The sequence below is a fragment of the Haliotis rubra genome, unplaced genomic scaffold (assembly GCF_003918875.1).
Source record: "Haliotis rubra isolate DU_JTF1 unplaced genomic scaffold, ASM391887v1 Scf771, whole genome shotgun sequence".
Lineage (NCBI taxonomy): Eukaryota > Metazoa > Mollusca > Gastropoda > Lepetellida > Haliotidae > Haliotis > Haliotis rubra.
Window position 1 is genome coordinate 156890 of NW_025767492.1, and position 27962 is coordinate 184851.

Below are 27962 nucleotides of genomic sequence, written 5' to 3' on the forward strand. Positions count from 1 at the left end.
ATGAGGTTTTATGTACTTAATTTAATTTAGGAAGTTCTTTTCTATAAAATATGTTCATTTCCATGATGAGATGTTACCCTAATCTTCGCTACGATACTGAGTCCAGAGTCATTTTTTAAAACTAACAGTTTGTGTTTAACATTCAGTGGAAGCCCTCTAAACCGGCAGCCCTCCAATCCGGCATGCTCTCAATATCGGCACTAGAATTTGGTCCTGACAGAAACTAGTTAATTTATGATCATTTACACGCCCTCTAATGCAGCATCAGTCTATTCCATATTTCGGCACAACAAAGACCGCCCAATTGACTGTTTGTACAGTAATTAACGCTCTCTAAACTGGCATGATTGTTTTCGACTGCCCGCTGTAAAAACAAACCCATTTCAGGTCCTATTTTGAAAGAGAACGCTATTCAGTTTGCTTCAAAATTAAATTTCAATGAGTTTAATGCATCAGATGGTTGGCTGGCACGTTGGAAGACACGATACGACATGAAACAGTTCAAAGTGAGCGTCGAATATGATGACTATCAACACATTGTTCGTATTTTACGACACACGGAAAATCATTCTCAGGTTGAAAAGGGAAAGTTCTCTAAACCGGCACACCCTCTATACCGGCATTTTTTGTCAGTCCCAACGATTGCCGATTTAGAGGGCTTCTACTGTATTATATTGTCCAAAAGACAAAGGAATAAAGCAAAAGTGCATCTCTTATGGTCACCTTCATGACAGCCTGGAATCAAAACAACAGTATCACAGCCTGAAATCAAAACAACAGCATGACACCCTGGAAACAAAACAAAACAACAGCATGTTAGCCTGGAATCAAAACAACAGAATGACAGCCTGGAATCAAAACAACAGAATGACAGCCTGGAATCAAAACAACAGAATGACACCCTGGAATCAAAACAACAGAATGACAGCCTGGAATCAAAACAACAGAATGACAGCCTGCAATCAAAACAACAGAATGACAGCCTGGAATCAAAACAACAGAATGACAGCCTGGAATCAAAACAACAGAATGACAGCCTGGAATCAAAACAACAGAATGACAGCCTGGAATCAAAACAACAGAATGACAGCCTGGAATCAACACAACAGAATGACACCCTGGAAACAAAACAACAGCATGATAGCCTGAAATCAAAACAACAGCACAACAGACTGGAATCAAAACAACAGCACAACAGACTGGAATCAAAACAACAGAATGACAGCCTGGGATCAAAACAACAGAATGACAGCTTGGAATCAAAACAACAGCACAACAGACTGGAATCAAAACAACAGTATGTTAGCCTGGAATCAAAACAACAGCACAACAGCCTGGAATCAAAACAACAGCACAACAGACTGGGATCAAAACAACAGAATGACAGCCTGGAATCAAAACAACAGCATGACACCCTGGAATCAAAACAACAGCACAACAGACTGGAATCAAAACAACAGTATGTTAGCCTGGAATCAAAACAACAGCACAACAGACTGGAATCAAAACAACAGCACAACAGCCTGGAATCAAAACAACAGCACAACAGACTGGAATCAAAACAACAGCATGACACCCTGGAATCAAAACAACAGCACAACAGACTGGAATCAAAACAACAGTATGTTAGCCTGGAATCAAAACAACAGCATGACAGCCTGGAATCAAAACAACAACACAACAGACTGGAATCAAAACAACAGCACAACAGACTGGAATCAAAACAACAGCACAACAGACTGGAATCAAAACAACAGCACAACAGCCTGGAATCAAAACAACAGCACAACAGACTGGAATCAAAACAACAGCACAACAGCCTGGAATCAAAACAACAGCACAACAGACTGGAATCAAAACAACAGCATGGGATCAAAACAACAGAATGACAGCCTGGAATCAACACAACAGCATGATAGCCTGAAATCAACACAACAGAATGACACCCTGGAAACAAAACAACAGCATGATAGCCTGAAATCAAAACAACAGCACAACAGCCTGGAATCAAAACAACAGCATGTTAGCCTGGAATCAAAACAACAGCACAACAGACTGGAATCAAAACAACAGAATGACAGCCTGGGATCAAAACAACAGCATGATAGCCTGAAATCAAAACAACAGCACAACAGCCTGGAATCAAAACAACAGCACAACAGCCTGGAATCAAAACAACAGCACAACAGCCTGGAATCAAAACAACAGCATGACAGCCTGGAATCAAAACAACAGCACAACAGCCTGGAATCAAAACAACAGCACAACAGCCTGGAATCAAAACAACAGCATGATAGCCTGAAATCAAAACAACAGTATGTTAGCCTGGAATCAAAACAACAGCACAACAGACTGGAATCAAAACAACAGCACAACAGCCTGGAATCAAAACAACAGAATGACAGCCTGGAATCAAAACAACAGCATGATAGCCTGAAATCAAAACAACAGTATGTTAGCCTGGAATCAAAACAACAGCACAACAGACTGGAATCAAAACAACAGCACAACAGACTGGAATCAAAACAACAGCACAACAGCCTGGAATCAAAACAACAGCATGATAGCCTGAAATCAAAACAACAGCACAACAGACTGGAATCAAAACAACAGCACAACAGCCTGGAATCAAAACAACAGCACAACAGCCTGGAATCAAAACAACAGCATGACAGCCTGGAATCAAAACAACAGCACAACAGCCTGGAATCAAAACAACAGCATGATAGCCTGGAATCAAAACAACAGTATGTTAGCCTGGAATCAACACAACAGCACAACAGACTGGAATCAAAACAACAGAATGACAGCCTGGGATCAAAACAACAGCACAACAGCCTGGAATCAAAACAACAGAATGACAGCCTGGGATCAAAACAACAGCATGACAGCCTGGAATCAAAACAACAGTATGTTAGCCTGGAATCAAAACAACAGCACAACAGACTGGAATCAAAACAACAGAATGACAGCCTGGGATCAAAACAACAGCATGACAGCCTGGAATCAAAACAACAGTATGTTAGCCTGGAATCAAAACAACAGCACAACAGACTGGAATCAAAACAACAGCACAACAGCCTGAAATCAAAACAACAGTATGTTAGCCTGGAATCAACACAACAGCACAACAGACTGGAATCAAAACAACAGCATGGGATCAAAACAACAGAATGACAGCCTGGAATCAACACAACAGCATGATAGCCTGAAATCAACACAACAGAATGACACCCTGGAAACAAAACAACAGCATGATAGCCTGAAATCAAAACAACAGCACAACAGCCTGGAATCAAAACAACAGCACAACAGCCTGGAATCAAAACAACAGAATGACAGCCTGGGATCAAAACAACAGCATGACAGCCTGGAATCAAAACAACAGCATGACAGCCTGGAATCAAAACAACAGCATGACACCCTGGAATCAAACCAACAGCATGACAGCCTGGAATCAAAACAACAGCATCATCATAAGATATTTATATAGCGCACATATCCACAGACTCGTAACTAGTGCATGCTCAAGGCGCTGGTATTTTTTCCCTCATTGGATGTCAATCTCAATGGCACATCATATTATCAATCTCAACTCCCTAGGGATCATACAACTCTTGCAGCCACTAGGTGCACCAAGTTATTGCGGCTTTCTCATCCTACCAAGGTACCCATACACAGCTGGGTGGACTGGGACACATAGTCACAGTATTTTGTCCAAGTTTACTGCACATTGCTGTACCCGCAAATAGGTGTTTGCACGTATTTATGTGGCCACCATCTGGTCATATACAACAGCTTGGAATCAAAACAACATCCTTAAATCAAAACAATAGCATGTTAGCCTGGAATCAAAACAACAGTACAATAGCCTGGAATTAATCACAACAACATGACAGCCTAAAATCATTACAAAATCCACGTGACAAGTCCAAGCAGCTCAGTGTGGTATAAACATCAATATCCACCTACCCGTTTATTCAGTCCGCCAGCCTGTTGCAGCAGCTCATTCTTCACTTTCTCAGCTCCGACATTCTGGGGTACAAATCCACGTTCTTCCGACTCCGTTATGGACGGTCTCCGAGAATCCCCTCCAACCCCCCTGTCCGACCGCCCTGCTGCCCAACTCTCCGAGACACTGGTTGGTGTTCGGTTGTCACGCAAGCTGAGACTATCTAGAAAAGACATAACACAAGTACATTCATTGTTTGAATAATTGATAACTCAAATCTACCGGCTAGACAAATTGTTATTTACCTTCCCGGTCCCCAGGCAGAATATCTCTATTGTCACTGTTTATCAGTGTATAGCTGTAACATTAACCCATAAACTATCAAACCCAGAGGATTGACTATTCACCAGCCAGACCATTCAACAAAGCCAGTCCCTAGAGGGTTAATGCACCGACATGTGTATACAGAAACACTTTGTTTGTTGTATATCATTACAGGGCTAGTCCGGCAAGGCATTGATAGATATATCTTTCCTTTCTCTCCATGAATGATATACAGCAACAAACCCACATTAGGGTTGTAAGGCAGTGTAAGCTGTAAACTCACTTAATGTTGTGTCACACGTTTAGGCGGGTATAAATCCATAGTCAAATAGACGGTTCTATAAATTTATTGTATACCATTACATATAGCCAGTCAGCTAAATCTCTAATTTTTAACATATGAAGAGCATATTCTGTGCTTGCATCATAAATGAAGCATTTTGAAAGATTAAACTTTCAATTTGAGTATACCTATCATTGTGAGCAGTTTTAAAGAGGCTATTAAAGGGAGATAATGCTCCAAATATGGCACTCATTGGTGACAACAGAGACCATATAATAAACTCTGGCGACAATGAGCAACTGAGGTTGCGTTACAGGGTGAGGTTATGTGGGTGAGGTAACAGGGTTTAGGTAATGTAGGTTTGTTTAGTGGGTGAGATTATTTAGGTGAGGTTACATCATTAAGGTTACATTGGTGAGGTGATTATGGGCGAGGTTACGTTGGTGAGGTCATTAGGGTGAGATTTTTAGGTGAGGTTACATAAGTTAAGGTTACATTGGTGAGGTGATTATGGGCGAGGTTACGTTGGTGAGGTCATGTGGGTGAGATTATGTAGGTTAGGTTTATAATGTGAGTGAGGTTATATGGGCATGGTTACATTGGTGAGGTTATTCTGGGCAAGGTTTAAAGTGGGTGAGGTCACATGGCTGAGGTCATGTGGGTGAGGTTACGTGAATTGAAATGGGGTTTAATGTTATGTGCAAGATCATTGCCCTTATACAGCAATGCATGCATGTGTGCTTAATTTCATGATTAAATTTCGTAATTAAGTTCAGATTTGTTGACATTGTATTTTTAGTGTTACATGGTCAATGCTATGACTGTGCATTGGGTTAAAAACTAAACAATTCAATCTGGAATCTATAATGTGGTCCCATCTACAATGCTGTGGGGGGAGGTGAGGTGAGGTGAAATTGGGTTTAACGTCAGTGCTTGAGAATATTTCGCTCATATGACGACGTGCATGAGTGTGTATATGCGGCTGCTTGTACTAGCCCAGACTGAAGCTGGTTTTATAGTGCTAGCCCACTGAGATACCATGCCGCAGTGAAGTATGAATTATCACTCAAGCACATTATACTGACTCAGAGCCGACCAGTCCTTGTTGTACCCATTAATGCCGAGCGCCAGGCAGGGACCAACAAGTACCATATTTTAACATCTTTTGGTATGACGCTGTGGGGATCGAACCCACTCTAACCACTACACCATGGAGGCTGTCATATTTTATCTTATTTTTTTTTTGGGGGGAACAGCTTGTCTGTGACTGCTTATACTTAGTCTAAAACTTGACAACAGACTTCAGCATATATATGAATCACATATAATAGTATCACGGAGACTTATCTTTTTCTTCAGGTTTGGAAATTATACAGTAGTGTTTCAACACAAGCATATTAAAAAAATGTACAGTAGAATACAGTTATAGGAGTTCCGATAGTTCGAATGTACTGATACCTTGAATCTGTTGTCTGGTCTCTTCAGTCTCACTACACAACTAAATTTATATTTCACCTCATATCTCAAATTCAAATATAAAAGATAAAAACACAGGTCACTACCTCGAACCCTGGACTTGGTCTCAACTTCACTGTCGAATTTTATACCTTTATCTCAAAGGTGGAATTTGTTTTTCCGAAACTAGTACCTGTCCCTGTGCTCTGATTAATGGTAAGGCTATATGCTTTAAACCTATTCATACCCTGAAAATAATACTGAATTGCTTGAACAGATCCGGTATAGGTTCAGTATGGACAAAAGGCTATTTGTCGAGTATCTCCCAACATCAATGAATACACAAGCACCTGGTCCCATGCCAAAATTGATCAGTAAATATGGCAGAGTGTCATCAAACGTTGTCTGGCATGGCCTAGACTGACACCCTCCCGGCAAGTCAAACAAACTGATAGTCATAAGCCTGTTCACCTGACCCAGAGATCAAGAGGAAATGCAGATTGCTGTAAAACTTGCAAGAGTGCTATAAAACCTGCAGTATATATTTGTGTAAACATCTTTATGTAACAATCAAGTGATCCAAACTATGCCTCGAAAGAGAAAATGTCATTTCACCAAGCCACAGGGGGTTCAGATTTGGGATTAAGACAACAACCAACATCAAAACAAAAGGGACGGTGGGTTAGCCTAGAGGTTTAAACAGTTGCACATTAAGCTAAAGACCCAGGTTCGATTCCCCACATGGGTACAAGGTGGTAAGTCCATTTCAGGTCTCCCTTGCCGTGATATTGCTGGGATATGCTAAAAACAGCGTAAAACTAGACTCGCGCTCTCACTCTCACCAACAAAAAAATGTTCCTTTGCACTGAAAAGTAAATATTATTTACCTGATTTGATTCTATATAGCAACATTTTTAAACAAATCAGACTGCAGCACACACTCCAATTCAATTTTACAATTGACACATTTAACCCCTTCATGTTTAAAGAGCTATCAAAACTTTTGAGTCCCAGGTCAACTGCCTACAGACAATCATATCTTCCATTAGCAAATATTTGGATTCTCCTGCAATTATGTAAGTACTAGTATATGTGAAGAGATTACATACAAAACCTTTCTGTTTTAGCTGATATTACTAAAGGATATGTAAAGCAATGTTTCAAATCATATGGCGTAAGTTCTGATTTAACAATTATTTTACAATCAGTTACACGTAACCTTTCATCTCTTGCCAAGGAATGAAAATTATACACGTTTTTAAAGTGATATAATCCATCAATATAAAAGTCAGTTACACATAACATTTCATCCAATGCCAAGAATTGGAAAAGACTATTATTTTCAGAGCGTCATATTCTATCAGTCCAAACAAAAAACATGCTACTTGTGCAATGTGCAATACATGCTTCCCACTGCACCCGGGTAATGTGTATGATTATCCAGACTCGGTCTTGTTGCTATGGCTGGAATAATGCCGATGCGATGTAAAATTCAACTCAACTCAACTCAACTGAGTTATGTCTGTGATGATATCAGAGAACTTTCAGAATCATGTATTGACAAGGAAGTCAGGACAGACAGAGTTGTCTACCTTGATTCACTCTCTACTGTTAGTACATGTACATGAATTGACTGTTGTGAACAACAGATATAGCTGCTTCTCAATCCAGAAAGTGTTCACAGTTTTACAAGCTATCTTAACATTGTTATGATTTATTATAGGTTTCTGAATATCGTGATACCATGAACACTTTGTAGATCCGCCGGGGCCGATGAATGTTATAAAGCGACTAGTGGATGAATTTTAGTTACACCCTAGTTCACCCTGATCGTGTTCTTATGTTTTATTTCGGGAATGTGGGATATTGAAGATCTCCATCACATTGGTCTTAAAAATCCTATGCATCAGCAGCATTTAAAATTCCCTCCTGCCGCACCGTCCGGAACGGACTATTTTCATCTCGGACAGTCAAATTTCAAAAGTAGCCTGTCCGGTGGTCTCCTAGATGTCTTTACCCCTAACAGTAAATATTTCATAACATCAGACAGGTTCTCTTGCTTCAGTTTGAGGTGTTTAAGGTATTATGATAATTATGTTAAACTATTTACGATTGGACAGTTGATTTTACAATAACCAATCACAACACATGTACTTTCAGTTTACCTAAACTCGGTGCATTGCCTGTTAGTGCTATGTTGTTCATTGCGATGCCTACAAACAGTAACGTATTCAGAAACCTGATTTATTTTGTTTGTTTCTCATCGTTGAAAACCGGAAAGGCAAGTTTGTATCCGGAGTGGTAATTTTTTTTAGTTACCAGTCCAGCTGTCTGGCTTGGAATTTGGGGAGTTTTAAACACTGGCATCAGACTCGCACTCGACTACGTAACTGAAATACAATACCCGGTACTAGTCTGCATATGTTAGACACAACGTTTCAGAGTTAAGACTTACTCCTTCTTTCAGAAGAAAGAAGAATTTACTTCAAAATGTTGTGTCTAACAAATAAGAATTTGATGTCCTAAAATACCTTTGACTCATTCATTAAAGTTTGTTGTAATGAAGTTTGTTATATGCAATTCAACTGAAACATAAAGAAAGTGGCATGGAACAAATCAACGTTCATGATCTCCATCAGTTTTTGATAAGCATGTTCATCATGAAAGTAGTTTACTGTACTGTGCAAAGCTCAACTCACTCACCCATGCTCTCACTCACTCACTCACTCACTCATTTACACATGTTTACATCAATGTTGCTTTGGGTATATCCCAGATGGACCCTTTAAGATCCAGATAAGAGTTGGTCTTCAGCAACCCATTTGTCGTAAGATGGACTAACGGGATGGTGGTCAGATTAGACTTTGACACATGTCATCGTATCCCAACTGAATGTTCGTGATGCTCATCACTGGATTGTCTGGTCCAGATTCGATTATTTACAGATCACCACCATATAGCTGGAATATTGCTGGGTGCAGCATTAAACAACAAACAAACAAAAAACAAAATATCCCAAATGTGCACAACATATTACCATCATCATATTCCCGACTGTGGCTGACTTCCTGTATCGAGTAGAGTCTGTGGAAGATCGGGAACAGCCGAGTCGTGGTGCAGGTGATGGTCTGTGTCATAATGACAAGCAGCTCACACTGAGGAACCACCAACCCACAAGTTACAGTATACAGCTCTCACGCACAATCTCAGGTGATAGACTGTGGTCCATAGACAACCAAGTTAAACAACCACATATATGTGAAGACAATGTACAGCTGTCCAGACCTCCTGACAGATCCAAACATGGTGACCTGGATACAGTTGCGTTCAAAATCTGTTTCCTTAAAAAATGTGGACATTATTCACGATTGTCTTTGATCATCAGAAAGCACGGGGGTCCTTCACAAAATTCATAAATTTCCTGAATTCCTGATAATCACGGCAAATTGTCATCATCCCAGTAAATGGATTTCCTGGAAGCTTAGAATTCTGTGACTCAACCTGATCCATCCCCAGTGTGACAAGATCCGCCACACATGAACTAGCATCCTCCTGCAGCATTTTCCACAAGAAGAAAGGAATTATGCTCAGAATCTGGTCTTGCTTAAAAATACTCACTTGATGCAATATTGACAATTAATAAACACAAACAAGGCTTGAAAAATAGAAAACAACATCAAGGGTGCTTTTAAAATTGTCAAGATTAGATGAAGATGCAAAGAGCCAGTGTTTTTTATATTTGTACAATTCTTTGGTGAAGATATTCCTTTAACATGAAGTGAACCAAACATCCTGGATCCTCCATGAATCAGCAACATTCTGGACATGAAACAGGGGCACTCTTCCAACAGCCACAAGTTCCACACTGTTCTTGGCTGTCCATCTCACTAGTCTTTCCCTCTCTTCATACTGGATGTTTCCAACTCTAGCTCCTCATGCAACTGAACCAAACTTCAGACAAGTTTACTAAACATAACACGTCAATGCTAGAGAACCAGTCTTGATTATCCCATGAAACAGATTCCATTGGGTGTATAAGGCAAAATAATGATGAACATTTATTAATGGAACACACGGTATCAGTGAAGACACTAGGTGTTCACAAAGAGGGAACGCATGTCCTGTCCTGCCAGAAGCACCATCTGTTCATCAGCAAGAACGCCGGACTCATGACATCAAGCAGCAAAATTCTTCCATTCAGCATGCCATGCCATGTTTTACATTTTGTTCGTTCTTCTGTTATGAAGCTTTACAAAACAAGCATAAACATGGCTCATAAGTTTGGCAATTGTTACACCTAGACCTCATTCAAACATTTAACATTTTGAACACCAGCTCCTTCAAGAACCTCATCACACAAGGAATTCAAAAGGTCAAGGACGTTTCGATAAATTCCAAGGTTCAATTACGTGATGTTCACAACACTTTCAAACTAATTCCTCCACAAATTCCAGTTCCACACATTCAATCACATGAGGAATCCATCAGCACATTCCAAATTTCCAGTTTTCTGTTATTCAGAATTGTGGCCCAGTCTTCCATCACCTTTAAACCCCTAACAGCACCTACGTCCATTCAAATCAACAGCAAAACAAGTTCAAGATCCGAATCCAAGACTGAATCATCCTGTTCTCAGACCACATTCTTGCACTAGACCAGTCTTCCACAAAGCTCCTTGCACTGCTCCTGACACAATAACACCAAGAGTCTTCAAGCTTGTCCTGACAACTCCTCAGCACACCCTGTTGTGAGTGTGTACAATGTAACACAATGTTCCTATATACCATGTTATTGAACCGGTTCAGAGAGCTGATATTACACCTTAATCTTGGTTATATACACATCGGTGGGTCTCACATAATCAGGATAATCTTATACCCTGTTCCAGATATCGAATGACTCGAGGCATCTGAGCTTCATCTTTAATGAAGCCATTCAGCTAGACTTGCTCACAGACCAGAACAGACTATTGCCTCAGTCAAGCTCCAGTAGTTCTCTAATGTCCCTAAACCACATGACTGGTCTATTTGTTCAACCTGAGCTAGTGCAGGTGTATTTTCATTAACGATTGTTTGGGTAATCCAGTTTATTGATATATTACTAATCTATTGACATGCTCATCAGTGCAGATAAAAAATATGATCAATTTTTCAATTGTAGCAAAATATTTATCATCACCTGGTTCTGTGAGGAAAACAGAGAATCCAAACTGCTTAAAGTGTAACATGTTTACTGTTTCACAATGAAGTACAATTTTAACTTTATTCAGAGAAAGTTTCATCACTTTCATGTCTTACAAGAGAGAGGCGAAACGAATGCTTTTCAATTATGGAAAGTACTCAATGGCAACGGGTGAGTGAGTGAGTGAGTGAGTGAGTGAGTGAGTGAGTGAGTGAGTGAGTGAGTGAGTGAGTGAGTGAGTGAGTGAGTGAGTGAGTGAGTGAGTGAGTGAGTGAGTGAGTGAGTGAGTGAGTGAGTGAGTGAGTGAGTGAGTGAGTGAGTGAGTGAGTGAGTGTAGTTTTACCCCGCTTTTAGCAATATTCCAGCTATATCATGACAGGGGACACCAGAAGGCTCCACACATTGTACCCATGAGGGGAATCAAACCCAGGTCTTCGGCGTGACGAGCAAACACTTTAACCACTTGAATATTGTAGCCGAAGTCAGCATGGTGAGTTGGTTACTTGTGCCGATTCAGCAAAATTTATGTAATATGACCATGGTACAAATTGGTAAATTAAAATCTGGACCGCCTTCATAGGAAACAAGAGATTCAGTATTTTGGCTGGCCCACTGACCCAATGTTTATGTACAGATAACCATGTATTTAAACAATTGATAAGCTGACAAAATATTCCATCAATCTTTCTCTTGGCAACAGACAGCTGATTATCAATGGCACACATTCCAACATAGGCATTATTGATTTGGTATTTTCCCAGGTCAGCAATATTCAACATATCACAGCAGGTTACTAGTCAGGACCGAACAAACCAATAACTGAGGACAAATAAAACGGTCAAAAAGGTTTTCCATAATCTGAAGACAGTGGGCGAGTGAGTTTAGTTTTACAACACTTTTAGCAATATTCAAGCAATATCATTGCAAGGGACACCAGAAGTGGGCTTCACATAGTGTACCCATGTGGGGAATCGAACCTGGGTCTTTGGCATGACGAGCGAACGCTTTCACCATTAGGCTACCCCAACACCCATAATCCGAATACAAAATCTGTTATACAATTCCCCCTGTGTCATAAGCTTGTGCTCATCAAATAGTGACAATCATGATGATACCCAATGGTTACAAAGATTAAAGCTTATCCTGCCCCATCAGTCACAAACACATGCAGAAGCAAGTCAATTGTACACCTAAAATATTAGCCATTCTCGATCCTTTTGGCATACAGGGACATGTAAACAGCCAAATCTCCACCCTAACCAGCCAATACACATTTTCTCCTTTGACCATAATTCAAAATACAGATCCCAACTGACGTTTATTCAAATACTGGATTTTTTTCAATTCAGTGATCACAAGACAAAAGACATGAAAAGATGAAATAGCTAATATTTCAAACACATTGTCAAGAATGTCATGGTAATATCTCAACACATTTAAAAAGCAATTAATTTAGTTCACATTTCTGCAGTTAAACTTGTTACAGTCATAAAACGAAAAACATAATGCTTTTGTGTCAACTTAAATCCTGTTTTGTCATTGAATGTTGTGAGGAGAAGTGAGCCCATTTCTTTCATTATAGTCTGTTTCACATTGTAAGCACAAAACCTAATTATCTGCTTGAGAATTATCAAATTGCAAGATTAACTGATTAAAGGAGTTTATGGAGTTGATAGGACAGGGCTGGAGAGGCTTTCTGGCTTGTGTGTTCAAGATCTCAGCCCAACCTCACAGCTGAGTGCTTATGTCAAGAAGCGTTGTCTCTCACTGAATACCTGGGATTACATTGGGGCGGCCATTTTGATTTTTGCTCATGGCAACCAGTTCAGGTCCTTTTGAAATAGGAACTTTGTTTTGGTTTGCCACTTTACAGATAAATTTATTCTATATTGTATATTTGATTGGGATTCCACAAGTTGCTGAGCCAATAACGAAGCCAATGACAGACTTTTGTTAATTGCATAGAAGTTTTTATCCACATTATAAAAGTTGTATGCTTCATTACCGTTCAATAGGGAATTGGATTTTTTGTATTTTTAGCAAATTTTAAAGACAAATCCTGTATACATGTTTGTTTAACAACAGCTTATTGTGATTTTTTTATTCTGGAGCAGACAGTCTAGTTTGAACACTATTCTAGCTTATATCATGTATGTGGATGAGGAAGAAGTGAATGAGTGAGTTTAGTTTTATGCCACATTCAGCAATATTCTGCCTATATGGCAGCAGTCTGTAAATAATCGAGTCTGGACCAAACAATCCAGTGATCAGCATCACAAGCATTCATCTATGCATTGGGAACCGATAACATGTGTCGGACAAGACAGTGAGCCTGACCACCCGATTCGCCCGTTATTCGCCTCTTACAACATGCATGGGTTACTGAAGATCAATTTTAACCCAGATCTTCTCAGGTCTGATGATGAAGGAATGCTACTAGTGATGCAAGTCTTGGATGCTAACCACTGAATTGGATGGTTCTAAGACAGAGAAGCCAAGTTCCTTTTCAACAATTGTATAGAATGATGCTCATGATTTTGATCACTGGATTGTCTGTTCCAGACTTGACTATTTACAGACCACTGCCATATAGCTGGAATACTGCTGAAAACAGCATGATACAAGAATCAAAATCTGTGTGTGAAAATCAGGGAATAAATCACTTCTAGGTAAGGGAGTTACTTTAGTTTTATGCTGCTGTTTGCAATATTCCAGCAATATCACGTCAGGGGACACCAGAAATGGGCATCACACATTGTACCCATTTGGGGAATTGAATCCAGTCTTCGGTGTGACGAGCGAACGCTTTAACCATTAGGCTACCCCACCGCCCCAAATAACCACTTTTACTTTCATCAGTATATAAGAAATCAATTACGTTTTGGCAACATGGTTTTTTTTTTAACAATGGCATTTAATCAAATGGCAGACTAGGGTGGACTCGGGTTGCTCAAGTTTTTCCCCAAACCCACCATTTTATTTAAACACTGACATAAGAAACAAGTCTTTGTTATTGATTTACCTGTGTTTTATGTCAAGTGGATCAACCCTCCACTCCATTGAAGATTAGAATATGACAAAAGTCCTGGGCCCTGTTTAACAAAGCTCTTTTAAGCCTGAGATCTCGTCATTTTTCTCGTAGCATTTGTACCTCCTGTACTGTAACATAGGAAGTACGATTGCTAGGAGGAAAGTTACAAGATTTTAGGCTTATGAGAGCTTTGTGAAACGAGGCCCAGGTTCTGACTCTGGTACACTGACAATATGGAACTGGCCACCCAGTGCTAAGCTACATGAGTGAAACCAAACTCTGTAGCCAGCTACATCATGGAAACTTGAAAATAGGCATCTGGACTCGGTAACCTGGTGGTTGACATCTTGAGCACCAACACAGTCATTGCTAGATGAAACACAAGCCAGGTCCAGCTACATCATGGAAACTTGAAAATGATCTACAGGGCTCCAGATAATTTTTCAACATCAGGAGTACGTACTCCTTATTTTTTCAATATAGGAGTACTGGAAAACCTTAAGAGTACATTTAGAGTACTGAACGGAATTTAATGGAGTATCAGTAATCGTGTGTTTCGTTTCACATATGCACCACGACATCGCTACTCTTGTGTAAACAGGTCAATAAACAATAAAACAATAATGTTTCAGATAAATACGTCTGTAAATGATTCTAAGACCGTACACCATTGCTGTGGTGTGTATCTGCTATGTTTTCTAAAATATTTCCTACCGTATTGTGCATATTTTTTATCCGTACATACGCCGATACCGCCCTTATCCCCAGATAGCATTCGGACGTTGGCCCAACGTTGGCAATGTTGGCAAAACCATTGCCAACATTGGGCCAACGTGTGAATGCTATCTGGGTCCCTGATCTAATCTCAACCAGGCAAACCAAAGATTAATATCATGAATACAAGCATGGCAAGATGACACGCAAGCCGTGACCAACTACAACATGGACTAGGTAAATTAATGATTGATATCATGAGCACCAACACAAGCATAGCATGATGAAACCCAAGTGAGGCCAAATGTTGTAGTTGTCCAATCTCAGATTTTACGACAAGGGTACTCTGAATCTATTCTTGCTAATACTAGACATTTGTACTCACCAGGCTGAGGGCTGAAGTGTCCAGCGACCCCTGGTGCGGGAGAGTTTGAGAGCACACCATGTGCTGCACTGCCCATCTGTATAACCTGTGGGTGCTGAGCCGCTGTTAAGGTCCCAGTTTGAATCTGGTTCGGTGTCGGGGAGTCTGAATGAAGTGTTATCTTTGCTCCAAGCCTCATCTGATCAATGGTCAGTTCTGCCATAGCATACTTGGACAACAGACTGTCATAGTCCTTCTGCAGTTGCTGGACCAGCTCTGTAGCCTGTTTCCGCTTCAAGTGTTCCTGTTTGAGTTTTACAGTCAACTCTCCTTGCGACCTGTCACCTTCACCCTCCATCCCATCATCCACTCCAGATCGGGACAAGTCAGACATGGACAAATGTGTGGGTTTTATTGGCCCATGTCGGTTTGAGATGTTGGTTGTGCTCTTGCTCTTCATCCTGAAGCTTTGGTTCTCCTCAACAGGTTTTGGTAGGAGTCGTTTTGGCATTTTTTCATTTGAAGATCTAGGAGTTTTGTTGACTTCAAAGAAACTTTCTTCAGATCTAGCTTTTGACAGCTGTTTGGAAGAATCGGACTGGTTTGTTTTGGACGAAGGAGCTTCTGAAACTGTTGATCTGTGACTGGCTACTGATGAAGGTCGGGACTTCGTTTGATTGTTGGCAGACTCAGGTCGCGTCTGAAGTTGTTGCCTCTCTTCCTTCTTCACAGGAGAGTCTGGCTGTTCGTGTATAACAGAGCTCTGATTAAACCCGAGTCGTGTGATGTCTGTCAGAGAAGTAGAGCTCTGCTGCAGTTCATCCCTGTAAGGAGTTTGAGACCGGCTGCTGTATACACTACCACGGCTTGTAGGCCGACTGCTGTGCGGGGAGTACGGTGCAGGGGACACATTCTGACTGAAGTTTGGCATCGGGGCTTCTGACCCCATACGACTTGTGATAAAGAAGATCTCATCATCATCTCCGCTCCGCTGGAATATACCTGACGTGTCGCCAACTCTGTGAAATAAACCAGTTGCATCAACAACCCTTTGATTTCCGTATTCAAACTTCCCATTATCAAATGAATCCTCAGCTCTGTTGACATTATACAGCATCAGGGCCTCCTCTGGAGAGACTTCTGGGAAGGAATGGCTGCTGAGGGTCTGCTCTGAGGCAACAGAATTTGGACGGAATCTGTTCTCTCCCCCATTTGTGAACTCCTGTGACCTATACGCCTGTTCCTGAATCTGTCTCTCATTTTCTTTCCTGAAAAAATCAGCGATAGTGTCCGTCTGAGCTGTATCATCAAATATATTCTCCCTGGACAGATGTGCCTCTAGCTGTTCGAAATCTTGGACTGAGTCTTTGGTATTGGACAAATCAGCACCATCCACTAACACTCCGAGGTCACGCAGCTGCTGATAATACTCCTCCGTGAAGAGTTCACTCTTATCACCTTTTGATTTGTTAGCACTTTGATTGTGTTCAATATGTTGTACACCCTGGGGCTTCTCTAGTGAGCTTCTATTGCTTACGATACCCGCAGACGTATTTCCCCGGCTGCCATCTTGAAAATCCTGATCGAAACTGTTGACGGATTCTCGATCAAAGCTCAGGTCATCTTTGGACGCTTCAAGCTCACTGATATTCACACTTTGGTCGACATCAAATATTCGTGAGTCATCATCAAAGCTTGTCTGTAGCTGTCTTAGTGTGGATGTGCTCGACTGTTTGTCTCCTCCGAACCCAGAGTCAGTCCAGTGGCCTGTGTTCTTGTAAAGGTCAAGGTCATCTCTCACAATACCATCATTGTCTATCAGAAAGCCCCCAGTGCCTACAACAAAAGACATCAGTGTATAGAAAACATGGTCCCTTGTAAAAACATCATATTCTTTTTCAATTTTACTGTTTTGAAAAATTACAGAAACATTAAAGTCCTGCAACCATGGCTCAAATAGCTGCTCTTTATAAATATTAGTCCAGATAATATGACTCTAAAAATGAATCATATATCTTTCCTATTTTCAACTATCACAGGTTTCCCAATTTAACAAACTTTAAATCCTTATTTTCCATAGCCAACACTAGCTGAAGGCTAGAAATGTTCAAGTTCATCTGTTTTTCCAGGCTGACTACAGCATGCTTATTTTTAATCCTTATTTTCTTACTGCTATAACCTGTGAAGAGCAGATGCCACACACAAAGGTAAAAGTAAATACATCTGTCTGCTGAGAGATGCATATACAGGCAGCCAAATGCATCTTTCCCAAACTAGTACATCCAAAGTAAGTTCTTTGAGTGGCATTTTAGAAGTTGGGAAGAACAATAATGACAAACATCCAAAGTAACCATTGCTTTAAACACTGACACAACAAAATCTCTATTACAGTCACACCACACAGCAAACTAGGGACATAGTCTACTCCAGAATCTACCCATCTGTAGATGTAATATATATCTGTAACACACATACATTACCTTATTACCAAGATTAACCTGTACATACCCCTCTCCTAGACAAGCTGTTCAGTGTGTTACGACAGTTAACACTCTTTCTATACTGTGCACTATGGTCCATTCCTGTCCACATCTCTCTCCTAGACAAGCTGGTCAGTGTGTTACGACAGTTAACACCCTTCCTACTGTCCACTATAGTCCATTCTATTATTCATGATCAGTTCCCACCCCACCCACTCATGATCAATATTTACTTACTTGAGAGTAATCAAAGTCTTCTGTACAAAGCTGTCATAATTTTTGTCACAGACTCAATATTGTCTAGTAATTTGATTACCTTCAGTAAGCAGAAAATGAAGTGCCAATTTTCGAATTAAGACCTGTTACAGACATTTAACAGTAAATTTATAATTTTTATTATTTTTTGCAACCATCAATCTTATTTAATTTTTGTATATACTTTTGAAATAATTTTTCAAAACCATTCCACGTCCCCTCAGAAGGTGATCATGTTATCAAGTAGCTATGGGGAGTTTCAAAATGACTGACAATTTATGAATTGATTGGAATAAGTTATAACCCAAATATCACCTGTGCCCCTAGTCACCATACTGTATATCCATCGATCAGCCATGAACGCAAACATGACACGGACATGGTAAATGTAAATATAGCATACCTTTCATGATTACAAATACGCACACCCATGTTGTCACTCCAAAGAAATAGACAACATGAATATTATGCTTAGATTGATGCTCATGCTGTTGATGACTAAACTGTCTGGTCCAAATTTAATTATGTACAGACTGCCACCATATAGCTGGAATATTGCTGAGTGCGGCATAAAACAACAACCAAACCCCCCAAAGAGGCCAGAAAACAGAAACAGAGCATAGCCCAACTATATACAGCACCTACAATTCAGTCATAAACTAACAATGTAGCTAACATCACCATTATCAGAGGTTGTATATGACAAGCACTTAAACTGCCCAATAAAACAAAGAGTGTAGCACGCTGACCAATCTCCTTCACAGTGTCCCATAATTACATACTCCCTGATATCAGGTAGGTGAACAGGTTGAGTGCACTCCAAACATTGTCATGGTTTGATTCCTCAGGGAGTCAGGTGTTTGTGATACTTTTAAAATTAAAGCCTTTGAATGGCATTTAGATGTGAAGGGAAATTTATGGATGCCAACATCTGCAATATGAGGAACACAAGATTTTGGGGTAATTTCTTACAAGTCCAGGCTGTTTACAAGGATATATTCCAAAATTTTATCTACTTCATTTTACAGAAGTCGACATCCATAAATTCCCAATCTTGTGTATCACTTCTAAAATTTTCCTTTACTCCACAATTATTCAACCGATAACAAGCAGAGAGATGATAAAGTGTACAAAATGTGCATGGGAATCAAACTCAGGTCAGCTGTGTGAAAAGGAAAATGCTTTAACCATGAAGTGTGCAAATAGCCACTGGCCCGCTAGCCCGTGGCTAGTAAAAATCTAGTCGGGCCAGTAAATCATTGAGTCACTGGCCTGACTGGCTATTGAATTTCAAGGGGTCATTTTTTAATATATCACTCTCTCCCTTTTGTTAAGTTATAATACACTTTTTAATCATGCAAGGCTATGGTCTGATAAATGATGGTATTTTAACTTTTTGTAATCTTTTGCTTATATATAATTAGTTCCTACATTCAACTTTCGGACTAGTGAATTATTTTGTGGCTTAGTATCTTACAGGCATAGCTAGCCCGACTGGCAAGCAAAATTTGGAAACTATTTTGCACGCTCATCCCACTGACTGAAGGTATAGTCAGTGTGATCACCTCTCACACTATACCAAAATATTTTGAAAAATGGAACTTGTTATTACCCTTCCTGGATAAAGTAAAAACAAGGATTGGTTGGCTTGGAGTCAATGATTTGTCTGAGCACTGTATCTGTATGAAGCTATCTTTTATAATCATGCAACCTGTCTGTCTGTCTGTCTGTCTGTGTACTGGTCGCTGCTAGAACCAGTCAGGAATAATGTTTGCTTACACCTGAGATCACCAAGATACCATGCCACAGTTTACTATGGATATGCCACTCAGACACAAAATACTCAAAGATAACCAGTGGTTTCTTAGTCCCCATGCATATTGTAACAACAGGTGCCATCTTTGAATGTATTTTGGTATGACAAGACCAGGGATTGAACCACCAGCCTTCGGCACTCCAGTCAGACACTATATCCACTACACCACTGAGGAAGTTATTAAGGGTCTGTATACCACAAATCACAAGATCTGCACAGGTCAAGATGGTTACCATGGTGACAAGCTGGTTACCATGGTTTCAAGCTGGTTACCATGGTGACAAGCTGGTTACCATGGTGACACAGGAATCATCAGCGTAAGTTACATGATGAGTGTAAGGGTCTACTGACCACAAATCAAAAGATTTGCACAGATCAAGATGGTTTAACCATTGGTGACACAGGAATCATAGGTGGCAAGCCATTGTGATAACATTCTGGGCAAATCTGGGACTGAAACTGCTGAGGGAGATAACTCTACACAGTGAAATGAGTTACCTCTGAAAAACCTTCACATAATGTTCCAGACCAAAGACTGAATGGTTGTTCAAAAAATGAAGCCATACCTGTGAATTGGATTTATCCCTCCATGGCCTTTTTCCGGTTCTTTCTAATTCCTTTATTATTCTGTACTATTTTCAAGCAAGGCACACACAAACGTGGTCCAACTTTATCAATCTTTCATCAACATTCTTGACAGTGTTTATCACAGTAAGTTCTGCATAGACTCCCTGGGTGGTCCTTAAACCAATCTCACTGACTTTCTAATTAAGGTCATTACTTCCCACAAATTCAGGGAACATGTCAAAATCTTGACAGTCATTTTCACTATTTTCAGAATAGAGCAGAAAAATTATATTACGTTTCATAATATTCACACTGAGAAATTATTTAATCATATTCATAATAACACAAAAATATCAGCTCTTGCAGCAAACATGATATCTAGCTAAAATGATTTCATGTACACAATTAATTAAATTACTTGATATACAGTCTCTCTTCTAAAGTGGGTTGACGATACTCATGATTAAGCTGCTTAGGACACACCAAATACATTAAGTGTGTAATGGATAAACTATACTCAACAAAATTGTAAAAGAAGGGGGGGGCAGAGGGGTAGCCTTGTGGGTAAAGCGTCGCTCATCACACGAACGCCCGGGTTCAATTCCCCACATGGGTACAATGTGTGAAGCCTATAGCTATTTCTGGGGTCGCCCGTTGTGATATTGCTGAAATATTGATATAAGTGGCATAAAACCCAACTCACTCACTCACTCTACAGGAAGGTGAGTTTGCTGGGTTTAACTCCACTTTCAACAGTATTCCTGCTATATCAGGCTCACTGACTTGGTTAACACATGTCTATGTATCCCAACTTTGTAGATCGATGCTCATGATGTTGATCACTGGATTGTTTAGACTGCTGCCATATAGCTGGAATACTGCTGAGCGCGGCATTAAACAACTAACAAATTAATATTTCAGGTGTTCATGACATTATACTGTAAAATCATGGTTGTTTAAACTCCATACTTGAAGATTGTTCTGTTAAACTTTTAGTCCAAGAACAATTCTAAAGGAAACCAAATATTTCAATACAATTAAATTCTTCAGCATTAAATTCTCTTCAGTCCTATTCAAATGTATCTTTTTTCCAACATGTTGATATGTATAAATTTTATTTGAATATTAACAAATTATTTTCTAAAATATATATTTATACATTTCAGTACATTTCTGAACTATGTGTCAAAACTTTCAAAACTGTATCATATGGCATTTTTTGCAAATCTGTTTAAGGAATGACATTTAACTCCCCAAAATCAGGCAAATGAGGAAACAAGTATCTTATCCAGTCCCTAGGGAGAGTTGAAGTAGCAAATGATCGGCAATCAAAAGAACATTTTTACTTAATATCAGACATCATTCATGATACATGCTTGCGTGTATCGATTCCTATTTTAAAACTTTATCGATTCAATGCTATATCCATCCCCTTCAAAGTCTTGATAGTAAAATTATACGAGATAGCTCCGATAAATAGATTAGCTAGCTTTACTTAAAAAAATAGGTTGGAAACTAACAGCTTTTGTGATTGGCTAGATTATTTTGATGGACCAATCAGCGAGCGCGTACGTTGCCGGTAAGGAAATGCTATGATGCGGGAGTCACAAAACGAAAGTGAATCGAAGTGTTGTGCATGGATTTCTCAACTACAGATTTCGAGACTCCCACTGGGAGTAAATTCAAGTCTAATGTGAAGAAACATTTGTTTCCCAGTCTACTATGAGGATGGCCAACGAAAAGTTAGTCGTGAAAAGACAATGTGTCATATTTGTAAGACATTGATCGGATACAGTGGGAATAAGTCCACCTCATATTTATTATTTAACAACTATTTTCTATTGATTCAATTGACACTAAGCTGATTGCTGATTGCTTAAGTATTATTTTTCATTTTATGTGTTTTTGTGACACAGTATAAGATCAGTTATATTACTTGTGACTTATTCAAAGTTTATACTTGACAGTCTTGCTGCCAGTTGCTGGTACAGATCATTTATTTATTTATAATTTCGTGCTTTCAAGTTTACACAGATTCCCGAACGTTGGTTGGTTGAGAGAGCGGTCATGTGATCTAAATTTCAAGGTTCATTACTCTTGAACCCCTCTAATCGTTCATACTTGTGTAAACACCGTTCATGCGTGTGTGAACGTTTTTCGCTTCGGTTTCAAGGACCCCCAATAATTGGTGATACCAATTTCGCGAACGAACCTGTTTCAAGTCACCCCAAGTTTGGCAATGTCACTACCAAACGGATTGCCAACATTGTTCCTTTTCACAGGAGTTTAATGTCTCGCAGTCTCGATGTCAAAGCGTTGTTCAAACTCTCGCGTGAACTCGCTCGTTCACACGAGTTTGAACACCGCTTTGACATCGTTCATTTTTCAGTGCAAACACACAAACTGACATTCAATTCTTAATTACTCTGAAACTGGAGACAATTGGAAGTGTTATTTCCAGAGTTACCAAATTTACCCTGATAAGATTGATACATTTCATTTCATCATGAATCATGATGATATTGATGTCGGACAAGCATACCTGTCAAGTTGGACATATAAAAGGGAACCTTGGGACTTTGGTTTTAATTTAACTTGAATAAAAGTTTTCTGAGAACATATGCATACTTATTGAGTTATTAGCAAAACCAACATGATTGTTATAAGAATTTATTAGTAAAGAATCTCAGATTTACATCCCTCTTTAAGCAGCCTTCCGCAAAAAGGCGTGAAAATTATGTATCGCGATATATATCGTACCGTGACCTTAAAATCGTGATATGTATCGTATCGTGAGATTGGTGTATCGTGACACCCCTAATTCATACTGTAGAACTTCTGGCATACATTTGGACCATTCATGTGATTCTTAGAATTCTTTCATCTCAATCCTTAACCAGCAACAAAGCATGTTGATAAGGCAAAATAAACAAATTTAAAAAAATGTTTTTCACTAATTGTGCAATTTATTTAATGACATTTTAAAGTATTAAAAAATGTTTTTACTAATCATGCAATTTATTTAATGACATTTTAAATTTTAAAACACTCAGTATCAACTACTTAATTAAGACCGCCTCCATGGTGTAGTGGTTAGAGCGTCCGCCCAGAAACGTTAAACCCAATTTCACCTCACCTCACTTAATTAAGTTATGATGTTGACTGAGTCACTCGCCTTATTAAAGAATTGAATAAAAAATATTCATATAAAAAAAAAGTATCCAACTGTCACCTGAGTTTATATGAGTTCCAATAGCATTATCTTTTTTGTCACATTGACACACATTTTTCAGCAGCAGCAGGGAAAATTAAGATACAGACATACTTTCATGCCAGAATGAAAATTCTGGGCCAGCAGCGGAAATGTAATTCTGAAGAAATACAGACAGCCTTTATTCAACGTACAAAATTCATAGTAAACAGTTGATGATAAACTTTATCTTAACAGCGTTTGATGGTTACTTCTACCAATAAATGTAGGCTGAAAATGTGAAATATTTAAACTATCATTATGATGAGTAAGCATGGTTAAACAATCCAAACACATGCAGCCATTGAGAAAGGCATTATATAAGAGTTATCTCCCTTCCATCGTAAGTCACTCCATTCTACACATTCTATCAGAAGAGTGTAGACATTTCAGCAGTTTGTACTGGGTTATTTCTCATTTTAATTCATTTTGTATAGTTACTCAGAAAATCTGAAATGGATGTTGCAAGCTCTTTCCAAAAATTTTAATCAAAAAAGATTTGTGAATTTTGTTAATCCACATAATTGTGAAATTTCCATTGCCTAAACTTATATCTACTATGGTATACCTATGTACTATATTGTTTCAAAAGAAGGATGTATTCTAAACATATAGAACACAGAAACCCTAGATGTATGTTCTTCCTTAGAATGAAGACAGAAAATGTAATATGCTAGATTACACAAGTGCAATGTACTCTCACAGACCAAAACAACTGTACAGTTTACTAGGAACATAGAGATTTTTTTCTGGGTTACATCTTCTTTTTATTCTCGAGTACAATGTTTCAGGGCTTGTTCTGGCCCCATCATCAGGTAAAACTGAACAGTAACTGTTAAAACTCTGGCCGTGCCGTCACAATGCTTATGATGTCACAATGCTATGACGACGCAATACATGTGGTGGTCAATAGATACAGATGACATGGCTAATAGAGCATGACATCCACATATTAGAGTTGACCACCACATGTATTGCGTCGTCATAGCATTGTGACGTCATAAGCATTGTAACGTCACGGCCAGAGTTAACAGTTACTGTTCAGTTTTACCTGATGATGGGGCCAGAACAAGCCCTGAAACATTGTACTTGAGAATTAAAAGAAGATGTAACCCAGAAAAAATCTCTATGTTCATCAAATATCATCTTGTAAAATGCCAATCAAGCATCTAGTTTACTAGGAAGCCATGATTATGGGAGGAAATCTGAGATTTTTGTCAGACACAGGAAATTTTCTGTCATCGAAATTTGATTCCAGGAAATTTTAAATCTAAATTAACAGTTTGTTAACTTAATGTCCAGCAAACGATTAATTATCAAATTTTTCTTTATTTTTTGTTAACCCCCTGGATGCCACAGGGACATATATGTCCTTCCCCTTCAACCCTCAATGTCAAGTCCAATAAAAATCAAAATATCCCACGCACACAAATACACTTCACAGTTTCGAATTCTGCGGGACATTTCCTGTTTCTTGATAACACCCACTGGTATTTTAGACAAAGCTCAAGTGCTGTAAATGACCTTTCAAAATTGGCTTCATCGAAAATGTCGCCGTTTTTGACACAGTACGAAATCGCGATTCACAGCGTTATTTGCTGTATGTTTTGAAATGTGAAAATCGGATAATTACTGGGAGTATTGAATTTCAAAAATAACATATTTATGATCACTGATATCGGTTTTACATGAAATCGCTAATTATAATTCTGAAACGTTGCCGATGAATCTAGAATCGGTTGGGATGTTTTCGAAAATGCACTTACACGAACACCGTAGAGCGCTTTCCGCCATATTGGATAGTGTTTACAAAAATCACGTTTCGCGAAGGCCGGTATTGAGACCTATTACATCACGTATATTTCATATTCAGCTTCGAAAAATGCATCACTGAATTCCCCATACATTTTACAATCAAATTGCAACCGGTCTGTGTCACCAATGATAACTGTCTAGATAAAATGAGACGAAACATATTGGGTGTGAAAACGAACGCTGTGCTTGAAAGACTGCGTTAGTCTGAAATGTAAACAAAGACAAATTCCGATTTTACACTGCGTAGCATTTTCTGAAATTGTTCAACATTCATCCGTCTATTCATTGCTTGCAATTGCTCAATACCTTTGGAATATGCATGGAAAGAGTATCGTAGCAAGAAATAGGAAATTATAAATAGATACAATGCAATGATTTGATAATTCATAAGAAATTGTCAAAGTTTCCGTGCAGCGTGACGCCATGACTGACGCCAAATCACGGAGAACGACAACGGTAATTTCTGGCCTTTTCTCCTACTTATAGTAAAAACGATAAAAACATATAACAATACACAGATAGCCAGAATCATTCTGATTACTTACATGTCATATTTATGTACAAACGATCCCTGAATCAATGGAAGGGTCTTCGCAAAATCCCGTGTACCCTTGTCAGCAAAGCCGCCATTTTGTAAGAAATCGGTCAGCGGTAGTGATGTCATACGTCAACATTGTTCTACATATTAGGCAATTTCTTTGAGGTGAAGGTCGGTTGAACAAGAGTAAACACAATCGCCATATCCTTCCGATTACACTGTCAGTATTATGGTGTATATTTTGCGTATTAGTTCAGATACTTGTTCATGAAACTGACTTCAGTATCTACATTTAGCTTTGTTCAATATCATATCATACGTGCATATAGGGTTTACGGTGTTATATTCTTTGAGAGTTTATGATTGTTTGAATCATATTTACATAAGAAATTGACATATTTAGTGCAATACACCATATTCGAAACCTTTACACAAGTGTTAGAAGATCAAACATAGCAATAACTGCAACTACTTTAGTTCCTATGATGTACAATATTAATTTTTTTTTACTATTATTGCAATTTCATATGAACAGGTTAATGAAAGTTGATTTAATTCAACCTTATATGTAAAACTGATAATATTAATGACAATGATTTATATATGGTATGAAATGTATATGCACACATATTTAAAGGAATTGTCTTGTTCATTGCATAATTTTGTGTCGTTTTATAGACAAAAGAATGATGTATATTGATCGGCAAGGGTGCCGTTTGTTGGAAACGTTTTATGATTCTCTATCATTGTTTTCGATAATATATTCAATTCATATTCGATTAAATAATATTGTGATTACAGGATATCATACTCTAACTACATTTATAGGGAAATTGTTGAAAAATATATATACCATCTCATGTGTTAATTCGGACAAATCTTACATCCATATTCTAATATATAGTTCCATATATAAAAAGCTATCTTTTTGCATCTTTCATTGCATACGTATGAAGAGAAATAGCGACATAATCATAAACAAACAAAATTCTTATCCCAAACAAAATATTCGGGTGTTGTGAAATATTATTTTTATTTACGTTAAATTGATGCCAAACAGGTGCGCGTGTTGTTCACAAAACGATTCGCTGTCAAACCGCCTAATTGTTGATATATTCAGGACACTATTTAAAAAGAAAAATCAGTCATTTTATGTTTTGTCTAAAGAGTGTTAAATTCTGACATAGAAATCTAGACCTTTTATACAATTAATGGAAATTAAGTGACATATATACTAATCAGCATACCAATGTTGTCTTTTCCGACGTCGCAAAATGCATAAAACAAGCAATGACGTCAACTAAAATGTTGTATCATTTTCAGCAATTTCGTTACATTTGAAGATATGGCTAGTACTCTGGTAATAACGATGCAAAATAAGTCAAATTACATCTACACAAACAGGAGAATATGGGAATCTAAGAACTAACTTATATATCGGATAGGGCCATTCAAATCGCTATTACGTGCTTTCACGTGTAATACGTTGACATCTTTTCTTATAAATTGTGAAACTACCAAAGCATCCGTTCACATTGGGGAACTTTGAATTGGAATAGTTTGGTTCACCATGAACATAAAATAACGAAAATATAGCGTCCGTATCCACAACAAATTCTGTCCAAGTGATCTGAGTTACATTGACCTAGTGTTACGCATAACGGAGTTATGCCCCCTTATCGTTATACGTGTATGACCTCTTTGTCGTCATTTGACGTCATAGAAGAAAATCCATTTTTGACATTTATTACGAGTCATTTTCAATGTTGAGCGTATAACGTTATGCACAAGCACATAAATCCAATTCATATACACTTATGTCGTTCAGATATCAGGCTGTATTTTCTTCGCTCACACATTCCGTAAAGATGCCACATTAAAAAATTCGTAGCACAGTGCTTTATCGGTGCGCGATAAAAAGCGGAGAAATTTACTGT

General features: G+C 38.7%; 1 protein-coding gene and 1 long non-coding RNA gene across 2 annotated transcripts in view; one reads left to right on the top strand and one right to left on the bottom strand.

Annotated features, from left to right (window-relative positions):
- The window catches only part of LOC124260706 (microtubule organization protein AKNA-like), a 62568-nt gene that overhangs the window by 6720 nt on the left and 27886 nt on the right, over nucleotides 1-27962 (bottom strand). The window contains exons 3-4 of the mRNA XM_046694992.1: nucleotides 15326-17140; nucleotides 3973-4175 (exon numbers count right to left, since the gene is read on the bottom strand). Of these exons, the coding sequence (XP_046550948.1) occupies nucleotides 3973-4175; nucleotides 15326-17140 (2018 nt within the window). The remainder of the gene's footprint in view (nucleotides 1-3972; nucleotides 4176-15325; nucleotides 17141-27962) is intronic.
- Nucleotides 14280-27762, top strand: LOC124260708. The gene is made up of 3 exons (XR_006894145.1): nucleotides 14280-14434; nucleotides 18896-18901; nucleotides 27752-27762. It is a non-coding gene; the product is annotated as an uncharacterized LOC124260708 (long non-coding RNA).